Below are 14,450 nucleotides of genomic sequence, written 5' to 3'. Positions count from 1 at the left end.
TACTGCTGCTGCTACTACTACTACTACTGCTACTGCTACTACTACTACTACTACTACTACTACTACTACTGCTACTACTACTACTGTTACTACTACTACTACTGCTACTACTACTACTACTACTACTACTACTGCTATTACTACTACTGCTGCTACTACTGCTACTACTACTACTACTACCACTACTACCACTGCTACTACTACTGCTACTACTACTACTACTGCTACTACTACTACTACTGCTGCTACTACTACTACTGCTACTACTACTACTACTACTACTGCTACTACTACTACTACTACTACTACTACTACTACTACTACTACTACTACTACTACTACTACTACTGCTACTACTACTACTGCTACTGCTACTACTACTACTACTACTGCTACTACTACTACTACTGTTACTACTACTACTACTACTACTACTGCTACTACTACTACTACTACTACTACTACTACTACTACTACTACTACTACTACTACTACTGCGCCACGGGACACTTCACATTAGGTTGCTGTACTTAGTCATCAACATCCTTCTGCTGGGAAATGAGAAGAGGAACACCCCTCTAGTTGAAATGAGAAGAGGAACACCCCTCTAGTTGGACCGCGACACCATCAAGATTAAATGTCTTTCTACTGTTCAATAGTTCCCAGTAAAGCATAACGTGTCATTTTTACAGTGAATTTACTGGAAGTGTTACTCTGATGCATTTACTTTTTGTATTTCTGAAAACCAAAACCAAACCATAAATCGTTTTTTTTTTTAAACTCTGGCCTTCTGTAGTAGCGTTGTGTTTGGCCTGTGTGAAGCTGTCAGGTTGTGTAGCGATGCTGTATTTGAGCTCAAAAGTAAAATCATATTTTTCAGAGAAAGCCATGTGCCTCATTTCACCACATCAGCTCGTTTCCAGCTGTTATCAACCAGCAGGGGGCGATGTTGGAGATAATAAACCAGGGGGACTTTTATTCTGGAACTCTTCCCCTGGAGGAAGTACATGTCGCAATGAAAACAAAATGGGACATCAGACATTCACGACCACAACACGGTAGCAGCCTGGACCCGCTGACCTTTACAACCTAACCTCAACCCTAACCAGCTGACCTTTACAACCTAACCTCAACCCTAACCAGCTGACCTTTACAACCTAACCTTAACCTCAGATTCTACCGTTGTTCTGGTGGACTTTCACAGAACTTTTGTGACATTCTAGAACACATTCTGTTGTCATTTCAGAGTAGTAGCAGTTTCAGGTAGGTGTGCAGGGGTTACAGGGTTAGGGTTAAGGGTTACAGGGTTAGGGTTAAGGGTTACAGGGTTAAGGGTTCCAGGGGAGATGTTCCACAGACAGATCTGTTCCATCGTGGAGGCTCTGGCCAACGCGGCCGTGGCGGACATCTGCCAGCTGGTGGATGAGGGCTATGACGTCCTGCGTCTGGAGATCTCCTCACGCCAGGCAGAGAACAACGCGCTGAAAGACAAACTGCTTTTAATGGAGAAAAACATGATGTTTTCACCATTTTACCAACGAGAATCGGGACTCGAGAGCTCCTGGGTGAACAACGCACCTGGCAACAGCAGCAGCAAGTCATATGGCCCAGGTAAGTCCCCTAACGTCAGGTGTTGAGTCCCCTAACGTCAGGTGTTGAGTCCCCTAGCGTCATGTGTTAAGTCCCCTAGCGTCAGGTGTTAAGTATCCTAACGTCAGGTGTTAAGCCCCCTAACGTCAGGTGTTAAGCATCCTAACGTCAGGTGTTGAGTCCCCTAGCGTCAGGTGTTGAGTCCCCTAACGTCAGGTGTTGAGTCCCCTAACGTCAGGTGTTAAGTATCCTAACGTCAGGTGTTGAGTCCCCTAACGTCAGGTGTTGAGTCCCCTAACGTCAGGTGTTGAGTCCCCTAACGTCAGGTGTTGAGTCCCCTAGCGTCAGGTGTTGAGTCCCCTAACGTCAGGTGTTGAGTCCCCTAGCGTCAGGTGTTAAGTATCCTAACGGCAGGTGGTAAGTATCCTAACGTCAGGTGTTGAGTCCCCTAACGTCAGGTGTTGAGTCCCCTAGCGTCAGGTGTTGAGTCCCCTAACGTCAGGTGTTGAGTCCCCTAACGTCAGGTGTTGAGTCCCCTAACGTCAGGTGTTGAGTCCCCTAGCGTCAGGTGTTGAGTCCCCTAACGTCAGGTGTTGAGTCCCCTAGCGTCAGGTGTTGAGTCCCCTAGCGTCAGGTGTTAAGTACCCTAACGTCAGGTGTTAAGTATCCTAACGTCAGGTGTTGAGTCCCCTAACGTCAGGTGTTAAGTCCCCTAGCGTCAGGTGTTGAGTATCCTAACGTCAGGTGTTAAGTCCCCTAACGTCAGGTGTTAAGTATCCTAACGTCAGGTGTTAAGTATCCTAACGTCAGGGGTTAAGTCCCCTATCGTCAGGTGTTAAGCCCCCTAACGTCAGGTGGTAAGTATCCTAACGTCAGGTGTTAAGCCCCCTAACGTCAGGTGTTAAGTATCCTAACGTCGGGTGTTAAGCATCCTAACGTCAGGTGTTAAGCATCCTAACGTCAGGTGTTAAGTATCCTAACGTCAGGTGTTAAGTATCCTAACGTCAGGTGTTAAGTATCCTAACGTCAGGTGTTAGCCCCCTAACGTCAGGTGTTAAGCCCCCTAACGTCAGGTGTTAAGTATCCTAACGTCAGGTGTTAAGTACCCTAACGTCAGGTGTTAAGTATCATAACGTCAGGTGTTAAGCCCCCTAACGTCAGGTGTTAAGTCCCCTAACGTCAGGCGTTAAGTATCCTAACGTCAGGTGTTAAGTCCCCTAACGTCAGGTGTTAAGTATCCTAACGTCTAACGTCTTAACGGTGTTAAGATGCATCATGTTGCAGGTGAGGACTCTCACCAGGGGACTATTATGGTCTGTTAGTCTGTTATCACATTACAACAGTCATTAGTACTGTGATAGTACTGTCTCCATGCTGTTGTAACCAGACCATAGTATTAATGTCTGTCTGTGTAATCAGACCATAGTATTAATGACTGTCTGTGTAATCAGACCATAGTATTAATGACTGTCTGTGTAATCAGACCATAGTATTAATGTCTGTCTGTGTAATCAGACCATAGTATTAATGACTGTCTGTGTAATCAGACCATAGTACTAATGTCTGTCTGTGTAATCAGACCATAGTATTAATGACTGTCTGTGTAATCAGACCATAGTATTAATGTCTGTCTGTGTAATCAGACCATAGTATTAATGACTGTCTGTGTAATCAGACCATAGTACTAATGACTGTCTGTGTAATCAGACCATAGTACTAATGACATTAGTAGACATACATTCTGCTGTAATGTACAGGGGACCATGGCACTAATGTAATTGTAATGTAATTGTAATGTAATGTAATGTAATGTAATGTAATATAATGTAATGTAATTGTAATGTAAGGTGCAGGGGACCATGGTGCTCCAGTTGCTAAGGCCCTGGCGTGTCCAGTTGCTAAGGCCCTGGCGTGTCAGAACCAGAACCAGGTTCTGAGGACAGAGGTGGACTCCAGAGACCAGCGGGAGCCGGCCATGAGGAGCAAGGTTAGTGTATGTATGTGTTAGTGTTAGTGTTAGTGTTAGTGTATGTATGTGTTAGTGTTAGTGTATGTATGTGTTAGTGTTAGGGTTAGTGTTAGTGTTAGTGTATGTATGTGTTAGTGTTAGTGTTAGGGTTAGTGTTAGTGTTAGTGTATGTATGTGTTAGTGTTAGTGTATGTGTTAGTGTTAGTGTTAGTGTTAGTGTTAGTGTATGTATGTGTTAGTGTTAGTGTATGTATGTGTTAGTGTTAGTGTTAGTGTTAGTGTTAGTGTTAGTGTTAGTGTATGTATGTGTTAGTGTTAGTGTTAGTGTTAGTGTATGTATGTGTTAGTGTTAGTGTTAGTGTTAGTGTTAGTGTTAGTGTTAGTGTATGTATGTGTTAGTGTTAGTGTTAGTGTTAGTGTATGTATGTGTTAGTGTTAGTGTTAGTGTTAGTGTTAGTGTTAGTGTTAGTGTATGTATGTGTTAGTGTTAGTGTTAGTGTTAGTGTATGTATGTGTTAGTGTTAGGGTTAGTGTTAGTGTTAGTGTTAGGGTTAGTGTTAGTGTATGTATGTGTTAGTGTTAGTGTTAGTGTTAGTGTTAGTGTTAGTGTTAGTGTTAGTGTATGTATGTGTTAGTGTTAGGGTTAGTGTTAGTGTTAGTGTATGTATGTGTTAGTGTTAGGGTTAGTGTTAGTGTTAGTGTTAGTGTTATGTTATGTTATGTTATGTTAATTTTATTTATAATGCGCCCCCCATCCAACTTTTACATCGGCCCGGGGCGCAGCCCGGGTAAAGGAACAGATAAAGACAAGGACAAGGACAAGGAACACAGAAAGCAAACAGACACAGACGACTTAAACGTACATCTCAAGGGATACAATTTACAACAAATAGGGAGTAGACTTAGGGAACATCATTGACGAAGAGGTGGGATTTTAACTTGGCTCTAAAGGAGTCCAGAGTGGGGGCAGACTTGATGGCGGAAGGGAGCGCGTTCCACAGCGTCGGTGCTATCACCGCAAAGGCACGGTCACCCTTCCTCTTGAGGTTGGTGCGGGGGACCCTCAGGCTGAGTTGGGCGTCGGACCTGAGCCTGGGCCTTGAGGTGGAAGACAGGTCCAGGAGGTCCTTGATGTAGGGTGGGGCGAGACTGTTGAGAGCTTTGTAGACAAAGGTGCAGATCTTGAACTTCACTCTCTTCTTTACTGGGAGCCAGTGAAGGGAGATGAGGACAGGGGAGATGTGGTCCCTCATTTTAGTGCCTGACACCAGCCTGGCAGCGGCATTTTGGACTAGCTGCAGGCGGTAGATGGTCTTATCAGGAAGTCCAGCATAGAGTGAGTTGCAGTAGTCGAGCCTAGATGAAATTAGCATGAGGACGACCCTCCTCAGGTCACTGGGGGTGAGGAAAGACTTGATCTTGGCTATGATGCGTAGTTGGTATAGGCATGCCTTCACGACGGAGTTCACTTGTCGGTCAAGGTTAAGCTCGGAGTCAAAGATGACACCGAGGTTCTTGACATGTGGTCTGACAAGGGTGGACAGGCTTCCCATGTTGGTGCTGAGCTGAGTGATGGCGGTGGTGTTGCCGATGAGGAGGATTTCCCCCTTGCTCTCATTCAGCTGTAGGAAGTTCTGGGCCATCCACTCCTTCACATCGTGGAGGCAGTCCATCAGGCGCATCAGATCGGCGGGGTCGTCAGTGTTGATTGATAAGTAAAGCTGGGTGTCGTCCGCATAGCAGTGGAATGAGATCTGGTAGCGTTGAGGGATTAGACAGAGGGGGAGCATGTAGAGGGAGAACAAGATGGGACCGAGGATGGAGCCCTGAGGGACCCCACAGGTGAGGTTGGCTTGTCTGGAGGAGCTGTCTGCTATGTGGACGGCGTGGGTTCTATTACTGAGGTAAGACTTGAACCAGGACAAGGCGGTGTCGGTGATGCCAACCTCCTGCTGGAGGCGATTAAAGAGGATGGCATGGTCTATAGTGTCAAAAGCTGCGCTGAGGTCCAGGAGGACCAGGGCAGCACATTTCCTGGAGTCTGCGATGAGTGTTAGTGTTAGTGTTAGTGTTAGTGTTAGTGTTAGGGTTAGTGTTAGTGTTTAGTGTTAGTGTTAGGGTTAGTGTTTAGTGTTAGTGTTTAGTGTTAGTGTTAGTGTTTAGTGTTAGTGTTTAGTGTTAGTGTTAGTGTTAGTGTTAGGGTTAGGGTTAGTGTTAGTGTTAGTGTAGGTGTTAGTGTTAGTGTTAGTGTAGGTGTTAGTGTTAGTGTTAGGGTTAGTGTTAGTGTTAGTGTTAGTGTTAGTGTTAGGGTTAGTGTTAGTGTTAGTGTTAGTGTTAGTGTTTGTGTTTGTGTTAGTGTTAGGGCTAGTGTTAGTGTTAGTGTTAGTGTTAGTGTTAGGGTTAGTGTTAGTGTTAGTGATAGTGTTAGTGTTAGTGTTAGTGTTAGTGTTAGTGTTAGTGTAGGTGTTAGTGTTAGGGCTAGTGATAGTGTTAGTGTTAGGGCTAGTGTTAGTGTTAGTGTTAGTGTTAGTGTTAGTATTAGTGTTAGTGTTAGTATTAGTGTTAGTGTTAGTGTTAGTGTTAGGGTTAGTGTTAGTGTTAGTGATAGTGTTAGTGTTAGTGTTAGTGTTAGTGTTAGTGATAGTGTTAGTGTGAGTGTAGGTGTTAGTGTTAGTGTTAGTGGTTAGTGTTAGTGTTAGTGTTAGTGTTTAGGGTTAGTGTTAGTGTTAGTGTGAGTGTAGGTGTTAGTGTTAGTGTTAGGGCTAGTGTTAGTGTTAGTGGTTAGTGTTAGTGTTAGTGTTAGTGTTAGTGTTAGTGGTTAGTGTTAGTGTTAGTGTTAGTGTAGGTGTTAGTGTTAGGGCTAGTGTTAGTGTTAGTGGTTAGTGTTAGTGTTAGTGTAGGTGTTAGTGTTAGTGTTAGGGCTAGTGTTAGTGTTAGTGGTTAGTGTTAGTGTTAGGGTTAGTGTGAGTGGAGGTGTTAGTGTTAGGGCTAGTGTTAGTGTTAGGGCTAGTGTTAGTGTTAGTGATAGTGTTAGGGTTAGGGTTAGTGTTAGGGTTAGTGTTAGTGTAGGTGTTAGTGGTTAGTGTTAGGGTTAGTGTTAGTGTTAGGGTTAGTGTTAGTGTTAGTGTTAGGGTTAGGGTTAGTGTTGGTGTTAGTGTTAGTGTTAATGTTAGTGTTAGTGTTAGTGTTAGGGTTAGTGTTAGTGTTAGTGTTAGTGTTAGGGTTAGTGTTAGTGTTAGTGTTAGTGTAGGTGTTAGTGGTTAGTGTTAGTTAGTGTTAGTGTTAGTGTTAGTGTTAATGTTAGTGTTAGTGTTAGGGTTAGTGTTAGTGTTTAGGGTTAGTGTTAGTGTTAGTGTTAGTGTTAGTGTTAGTGTTAGTGTTAGGGTTAGTGTTAGTGTTAGTGTTAGGGTTAGTGTTAGTGTTAGTGTTAGTGTTAGTGTAGGTGTTAGTGGTTAGTGTTAGTGTTAGTGTTAGTTAGTGTTAGTGTTAGTGTTAGTGTTAGTGTTAGTGTTAGTGTTAGTGTTTAGGGTTAGTGTTAGTGTTAGTGTTAGTGTTAGTGTTAATGTTAGTGTTAATGTTAGTGTCAGTGTTAGGGTTAGTGTTAGTGTTTAGGGTTAGTGTTAGTGTTAGTGTTAGTTAGTGTTAGTGTTAGTGTTAGTGTTAGTGTTAGTGTTAGTGTTAGTGTTTAGGGTTAGTGTTAGTGTTAGTGTTAGTGTTAGTGTTAATGTTAGTGTTAATGTTAGTGTCAGTGTTAGGGTTAGTGTTAGTGTTTAGGGTTAGTGTTAGTGTTAGTGTTAGGGTTAGTGTTAGTGTTAGTGTTAGGGTTAGTGTTAGTGTTAGTGTTAGGGTAAGTGTTAGTGTTAGGGTTAGTGTTAGTGTTAGTGTTAGTGTTAGTGTTTAGGGTTAGTGTTAGTGTTAGTGTTTAGTGTTAGTGTTAGTGTTAGTGTTAGCGCTAGTGTTAGTGTTAGTGTAGGTGTTAGTGTTAGTGTTAGGGTTAGGGTTAGTGTTAGTGTTAGTGTTAGGGTTAGTGTTAGTGTTTAGTGTTAGTGTTAGGGTTAGTGTTAGTGTTAGTGTAGGTGTTAGTGTTAGTGGTTAGTGTTAGTGGTTAGTGTTAGCAGTGTTTCCTCCAGGAATTTTTACAATGGTGGCGGGTGGCCGTGACCGCGCGCGTAGCGCTCGCGATTTTTTCGCGTGCACGCGCATGAAACGCGCACGCGCGCTCAAAACAACGTTTTTTTTTTTTTTTTTTTTTTTCTTCTAATCACAGCCAAAAATAGAGGATGGCCCAAAAAAATAAATAATGAATATACAGAATATAAACTTGTGACTGACAGTCACATACACACACAAAGATCATCAGCTATAATATAATACGAAGTAGGCCTACATGAGCACAAAAGCGGCTAACGTTACTGATTAACTGTTTACTGTAGTGCAGAGAGATGGTAGTCGTAGGCGGCGTATCAAATGACAATGCTAAACGTTTAATGAAGGACATGAACGATTGTCAACAACACACTCAAGCATGCCTGGATATTTGTAAGAACTCTCGCGAGATTTATCAGACTAAACCTGGATTTTCCCTTTAGCGATGTTGATGGAATACCCCCCGGATGTCACTACGGTGGCCTGTACACAATAACAATAATACCACAGTTCACATTTAGACCAATCAGGAGCCCTTGTGTCACGTCGTCAACTGAATGTCATTAATCTGATTTTGGATCAGCGGTTAGAGAGAGATGGGCGTGGATTTAGGTGCACTTTTAGTCAATTATAGCGCTGATCTAGGATCAGATATATTTTAATCAGCTAAAATGTTTTTTTTTTTTTGTTTTTTTTTTGAGAATTTTTTTTTTTTTTTTTTTGAGAAATCTGAATGGTGGCGGAGGAAATTCCATCGTGGCGGCCCGCCACGATGAAATGCATGTAGAGGAAACACTGGTGTTAGTGTTAGTGTTAATGTTAGTGTTAATGTTAGTGTTAGTGTTAGTGTAGGTGTTAGTGTTAGTGGTTAGTGTTAGTGGTTAGTGTTAGTGTTAGTGTTAGTGTTAATGTTAGTGTTAGTGTTAATGTTAGTGTTAATGTTAGTGTTAGTGTTAGTGTTAGGGTTAGTGTTAGTGTTAGTGTTTAGGGTTAGTGTTAGTGTTAGTGTTAATGTTAGTGTTAATGTTAGTGTCAGTGTTAGGGTTAGTGTTAGTGTTAGTGTTTAGGGTTAGTGTTAGTGTTAGTGTTAGTGTTAGGGTAAGTGTTAGTGTTAGGGTTAGTGTTAGTGTTAGTGTTAGTGTTAGTGTTAGGGTTAGTGTTAGTGTTAGTGTTAGTGTTAGTGTTAGTGTTAGTGTTAGTGTTAGTGTTTAGGGTTAGTGTTAGTGTTAGTGTTAGTGTTTAGGGTTAGTGTTAGTGTTAGTGTTAGTGTTTAGGGTTAGTGTTAGTGTTAGTGTTAGCGCTAGTGTTAGTGTAGGTGTTAGTGTTAGTGTTAGTGTTAGTGTTAGGGTTAGGGTTAGTGTTAGGGTTAGTGTTACTGTTAGTGTTAGTGTTAGTGTTAGTGTTAGGGTTAGTGTTAGTGTTAGTGTTAGTGTTAGGGTTAGGGTTAGTGTTAGGGTTAGTGTTACTGTTAGTGTTAGTGTTAGTGTTAGTGTTAGTGTTTAGTGTTAGTGTTAGGGTTAGTGTTTAGGGTTAGTGTTAGTGTTAGTGTTAGTGTTAGTGTAGGTGTTAGTGTTAGTGTTAGTGTTAGTGTTAGTGTTAGTGTAGGTGTTAGTGTTAGTGTAGGTGTTAGTGTTAGTGTAGGTGTTAGTGTTAGTGTTAGTGTTAGTGTTAGTGTTTAGGGTTAGTGTTAGGGTTAGTGTTAGTGTTAGTGTTAGTGTTTAGGGTTAGTGTTAGTGTTAGTGTTAGTGTTAGGTGTTAGTGTTAGTGTTAGGTAGGGATGGGACGATTATCGTGTTTATCGTTAATCGCGATAAAAACACCCGCGATAACTTTATCGTGGAGAATTTTAATTAGTTGAATAATCGTCATAATCGTTTTTTTTTTTTTTTTTTTTTTTTTTTAAATGACTGGACTTTTTAAATAGGCACTACATTTTATAAACACTGCTTTGTCTGTCTGTTTTTATTGTATGTATTAATGTATGTGACCTATGTGTGTTTTTTTGGGGGGGGGTTAATATTTCACAGTGTTTCACAGAGACATGTACACAACAGGACATAACAACAACAACTAGTATCCGTGGGGGAGGTTATTGTCCCATTAATAGTAGAAAACTAGTTTTGCACTTTGTTATGCAGTACATTGTCCATAAACAGAAAATGTTTAAAAACAAAACAAAAACAAAAAAACAGGGGGGGGGAGGAGGCCATGTCACATATCAGAAATAAACAGAAAAGAAAATGACACAACACATGCCATAATATATGGGGGGATCACCCCCATCGGAGACAGCATCCATGTCTTACAGTCCTAAACACAGCGGCAGCACAACACCAGCACAGTAAATAATATTGTGACCCATACATTGTAGATCTGTTACACATTCGTCTTGTGTACTTTCTTGAGTGTAATCCACCAAACCTTTCATTACAATGGCAGCCAGGCTGGTACCAATATAATCTAAGAACGGAGACCAAATCTTATAGAATGTCTTTATCTTACACTTAGACCTATATGTCAGATATTCCATAGGAATCATATCAAAAATTACCTTGTGCCATCCAGCTATTGTAGGCGGTTTGCAGTCTATCCATTTCAGCAATATATTTTTCCTTGCACAAAAAGTGAGGATACACAGAAGTCTTTTGGAATGCATACTTTTAAGTTGTTTGTCTGGGAACCCAAACAATAGACACATGGGGTCCTTATCCAATGTAACATCTAGAATTAGATGAATTTTATCCACTATACCTTTCCAGTAATCATCTATATATCTACAAGTCCAAACACAATGAACAAAGCTCCCAACCTCGGTAATACACTTTGTACACATTTCCGATTTGTTATGATCCATTTTATGTCTAAGTTGGGGAGTAATCTGCAAACGTTGTAGTAGTCTAAATTGCGTTTCCTTCGTCCTATTACAGATTGAGATGTCGTTTGCCGATTGCCATATTAGTGACCAAGTTGCTTCATCAGTATTAATGTTCAGGTCATTATTCCAGTCTTTGGGCGTAAATTCAGGTTTGCCTTTATTATTTCGAAAGTGCTCTATACCCAAGCCCCAGAATGCCTCTCGTCTTTCCAGCAGAGACTATCTCCTCCAGCGGAGAGGGTTGGTGACAGAGGCCAGTGTCTTTTTGGCTATTTAAAAAACTTCGTATCTGAAGGTATCTGAAAAACTCATTTCGTGGTAGGTCATATTTCTTACATAATTGGTCAAATGAAAGTAGTATTTCCGTATCATATAAATGTCCGATAGTAACCATCCCTTTGCTGTCCCACCGCTTGAAACCCCTATCCGTGGCACCAGGGGAGAAGTCTATGTTGCCCCAAACTGGCGAGAGGGAGGATGTCATAATCGTATGTTATAAATAAATAGTAATATAATTGAGATTTCTCACATTTGCACTTTAACCTATCTTGAAGCTTTCAAGTCTCTAAGCCACAAGGCTAGCACTCAGTTTGATGACAGAAAAGTGTCAGTGTTCAAGTTTTGTTTGACAGTATTTTTTTCCTTTATTTATGCAGTGATACCTTATAATTTATCATTACCTTATTTAAGATTTTATTAAAGATTTTTATTTTTGTCAAGATGTTTTTAAAATGATGTTAATGTTATTAACATGATTCAATAAAAATACAACAAAATCTAAGTTAAAGTGATTACAGTGTGTTTTATTGGCATTCTAAAAAAAAAGTTTTTTTTTTTTTTTTTTTTTTAATTCTCGCGATAATATCGTGGATCGCGATTATTTTGCCCACGATAATCGTGACATTACATTTTCTAATCGTCCCACCCCTAGTGTTAGGGCTAGTGTTTAGTGTTAGTGTTAGTGTTAGTGTTAGGGTTAGTGTTAGTGGAACAACATTCACAATAAAACCCCACCGTTAGTCATTATCTTTATTTATTTATTTTGTATGTTTTTATTGCCATGAAATCAAGTCAGTCAGTTATTGGGATGTTCTGCTCTCGGCCCGGGGTCAGAGGTCATAGACGGAGACCCTGGAGCTATTAGGGGTTCAGTGCCTTGCTCAAGGACACCTCGACATGTGGCCAGCCCAGGTTCGTTCCCTTTGTCAAATTGACCATGGGGAATGTCTAGAGGTGTACAGTTTGTGATGTCATCTGTGATGTCATGAGTCTGAGATGTCATGTCATCTGTGATGTCATCTGTGACTAGACTGTACACTGAAACATGTATGCATGTATGATAATGATAATAATAATAACGTTAATGACTCCGTTCTATAATGATAATAATGATAATAATAGTAATAATTATTATAATTATTATAATTATAATAATAGTAATTATAATAATGATAATAATAATGATAATAATACTGATAATAATAATAATGACAATAATAACAATGATAATAACAATGATGATAATAATGATAATAATAATAATAACAATAATGATGATAATAATAATAACAATAATAATGATAATAATAATGATGATGATGATGATAATAATAATCCCACTTGTTTGGTTGCAGGCAGACGTGGAGGAGGAGGGTCCAGACCTGCTGATCTACATAAAGGAAGAACAGCCTGACCTGGAGCTGAAGGCCCCGCCCCCCCAGCATGAGGAGGGGGAGGGGGAGGGGGAGGCGGACAAACCTCTCCACCAGGACGGATGCAGAACCAGAACCGGCCTTCTCCCCCCCTCGTCATGTGACTCTGTGCTGCGTGACCCAGACACACAGAGCCAGGAGCCCCCCTCGTCATGTGACTCTGTGCTGCGTGACCCAGACACACAGAGCCAGGAGAGAGACACCTCCGCAGAGACACAAGCTGCAGCAGACAACAAAGGCAGCACTTCTTCCTGTGGGTGGGACGCCATGACACAGGAAGCAGGAAGTGACCCGGGTGACCCTGACAACAGTGAGGCCTCCTCCACCAACGCCCTCCGCCCTCACTACCGCGGGCCCGGTGGCGGAGGCGGACCCAGGAAGCCCACTTGTTCTTATGCCTCAAGGTCACATGACTCTCGCATGCCCAAGGCCTTCAGCAGTCACGGGGTGGGGGTGAGACAGCCAATCAGGAGGCAGAGCGGCGCGAGTGTGGTGGCGGTGGTGTCCAAACCTGCCGTAAACAACAACAACACAACAACAACAACAAGAATAACCTTCCCCAGTGGTCTGAGTATGACCAAGCCCTTCATGTCCCACCCTCCCCAGCGATCCAGGAAGGAGAGGTTCATCTGTAAACAGTGTGGGAAGGGCTGGATCAGCGCCAGCGGTCTGAGGACGCACCAGAGGGTTCACACAGGGGAGCGGCCGTTCAGCTGCCAGCAGTGCGACAAGACGTTCAACCAGCTGTCCAACCTGAAGAGACACGTGAGGATCCACGCGGGGAAGAAGCCCTTCGGCTGCGACCGCTGCGGGGACACGTTCGCTGACAGAGTCTGCTTCGCCAAGCACCCGTGTTTTGGACAGAGCTAGATTGGAGCTCAGACAATTAAGCTGTTTTTTTCCCCCTTACTAAGCAGGGTTCAGGGACAGTAACGCCGTCTTACTTGTCCAGACCAAGTAAAACATTCGCCGGGGTTTGTTTGCGCGAGCCCGACGACGCTGCTGGATCCTGGATCTGTTTACCTGTGTGCAGGAAGAACAACAGACGGCGCAGGGCAGCGCCAGACCAGACTAGATGATCGTGAGTGAAGATATTATCAAAGCGTACGGGTGATCGACAGAGACATGACAGATGACATGACCCATGACAGAGTTGAAGCTCCTCCCTCTCCACCTCTGTCACCTGCATCATCTTCATCCCGCTCCTCATCTTCACTGTCATGTGACCTCTCCTCATTACAGATGCAGACAGGAAGTGGCTGTGATTGGCTTGTGCCTTACCTGAGGGCGTGACTCTCACCTGTGTATAAAGATCCACGCTTTCTCTCTCTGTCTTCACTTTCTCTGAGGACCGTTCTCTGACAGACCAGGTCTGCTTGTAAACTGTTCTCCTTTTACAAAAGATAATAAAATACCATTCTATACCAGGCTAACTTTTCAAATTTCTATTTAGACAATATTCTTATATTTTTCCTACTACAGTACCAATCAAGCATCTACAATCTGATCTGGCTTCATAGTTGTCCAAACCTTGAAGCCCTGAAAACAAATGAATCTGAACTAATGTACCACAACCTGCAGGTCATGTCCTTTGTGTATGATCACATGTCAACTAATAATCTTCCAGATCTTGGTTAAGTATATATATGTGTGTGTGTGTGTGTGTGTTAAGTATATATACATTCAACATGCTCATTGGTTAAGTATATATACGTTCAAGACTCGAGATTCAATATAGCTTTATTGTGTCACACAGTGACAGAAATGCTCCTTCGACAGGCAGAAGTGCAGCTCAAGGATTTCAGTTTCCACATTAAAAACACACATAGGTCACATACATTAATACATACAATAAAAACAGACAGACATAGTAGTGTTTATAAAATGTAGTGCCTATTTACAAAGTCCAGTCATTTAAAAATAATAATAAAAAACAATAAAAATGCTAGAGAGAGAGAGAGAGAGAGAGAGAGAGAGAGAGATGATGATATGATATGAACTATAACCCCAGTGTGTAGACAGATAGAGTTGACTTCATCTCTGAGTGTCTCAGTAATGACAGAGTTGGGCTCAGAGTCCTTTAATAATAATAATAATAATAATAATAATAATAATAATAATAACTTTATTTATATAGCACTTTACGTCAAAGTGCTTT

General features: G+C 41.8%; 1 protein-coding gene across 1 annotated transcript; it reads left to right on the top strand.

Annotated features, from left to right (window-relative positions):
* Window positions 1-1,211: 1,211 nt before the first annotated feature.
* Window positions 1,212-13,699, top strand: LOC308152670 (uncharacterized protein). The gene is made up of 3 exons (XM_080525708.1): window positions 1,212-1,611; window positions 3,438-3,577; window positions 12,215-13,699. Exons 1-3 carry the CDS (start codon window positions 1,347-1,349, stop codon window positions 13,160-13,162), a joined length of 1,353 nt encoding a protein of 450 aa, XP_080381834.1. The 5' UTR covers window positions 1,212-1,346; the 3' UTR covers window positions 13,163-13,699.
* Window positions 13,700-14,450: the final 751 nt, after the last annotated feature.

Source organism: Nansenia antarctica, assembly GCF_963989245.1.
Source record: "Nansenia antarctica genome assembly, chromosome: 3".
Lineage (NCBI taxonomy): Eukaryota > Metazoa > Chordata > Actinopteri > Argentiniformes > Microstomatidae > Nansenia > Nansenia antarctica.
Note: the sequence above shows the minus strand (reverse complement) of the source record. Positions and strands in the feature narration are given on the sequence as shown.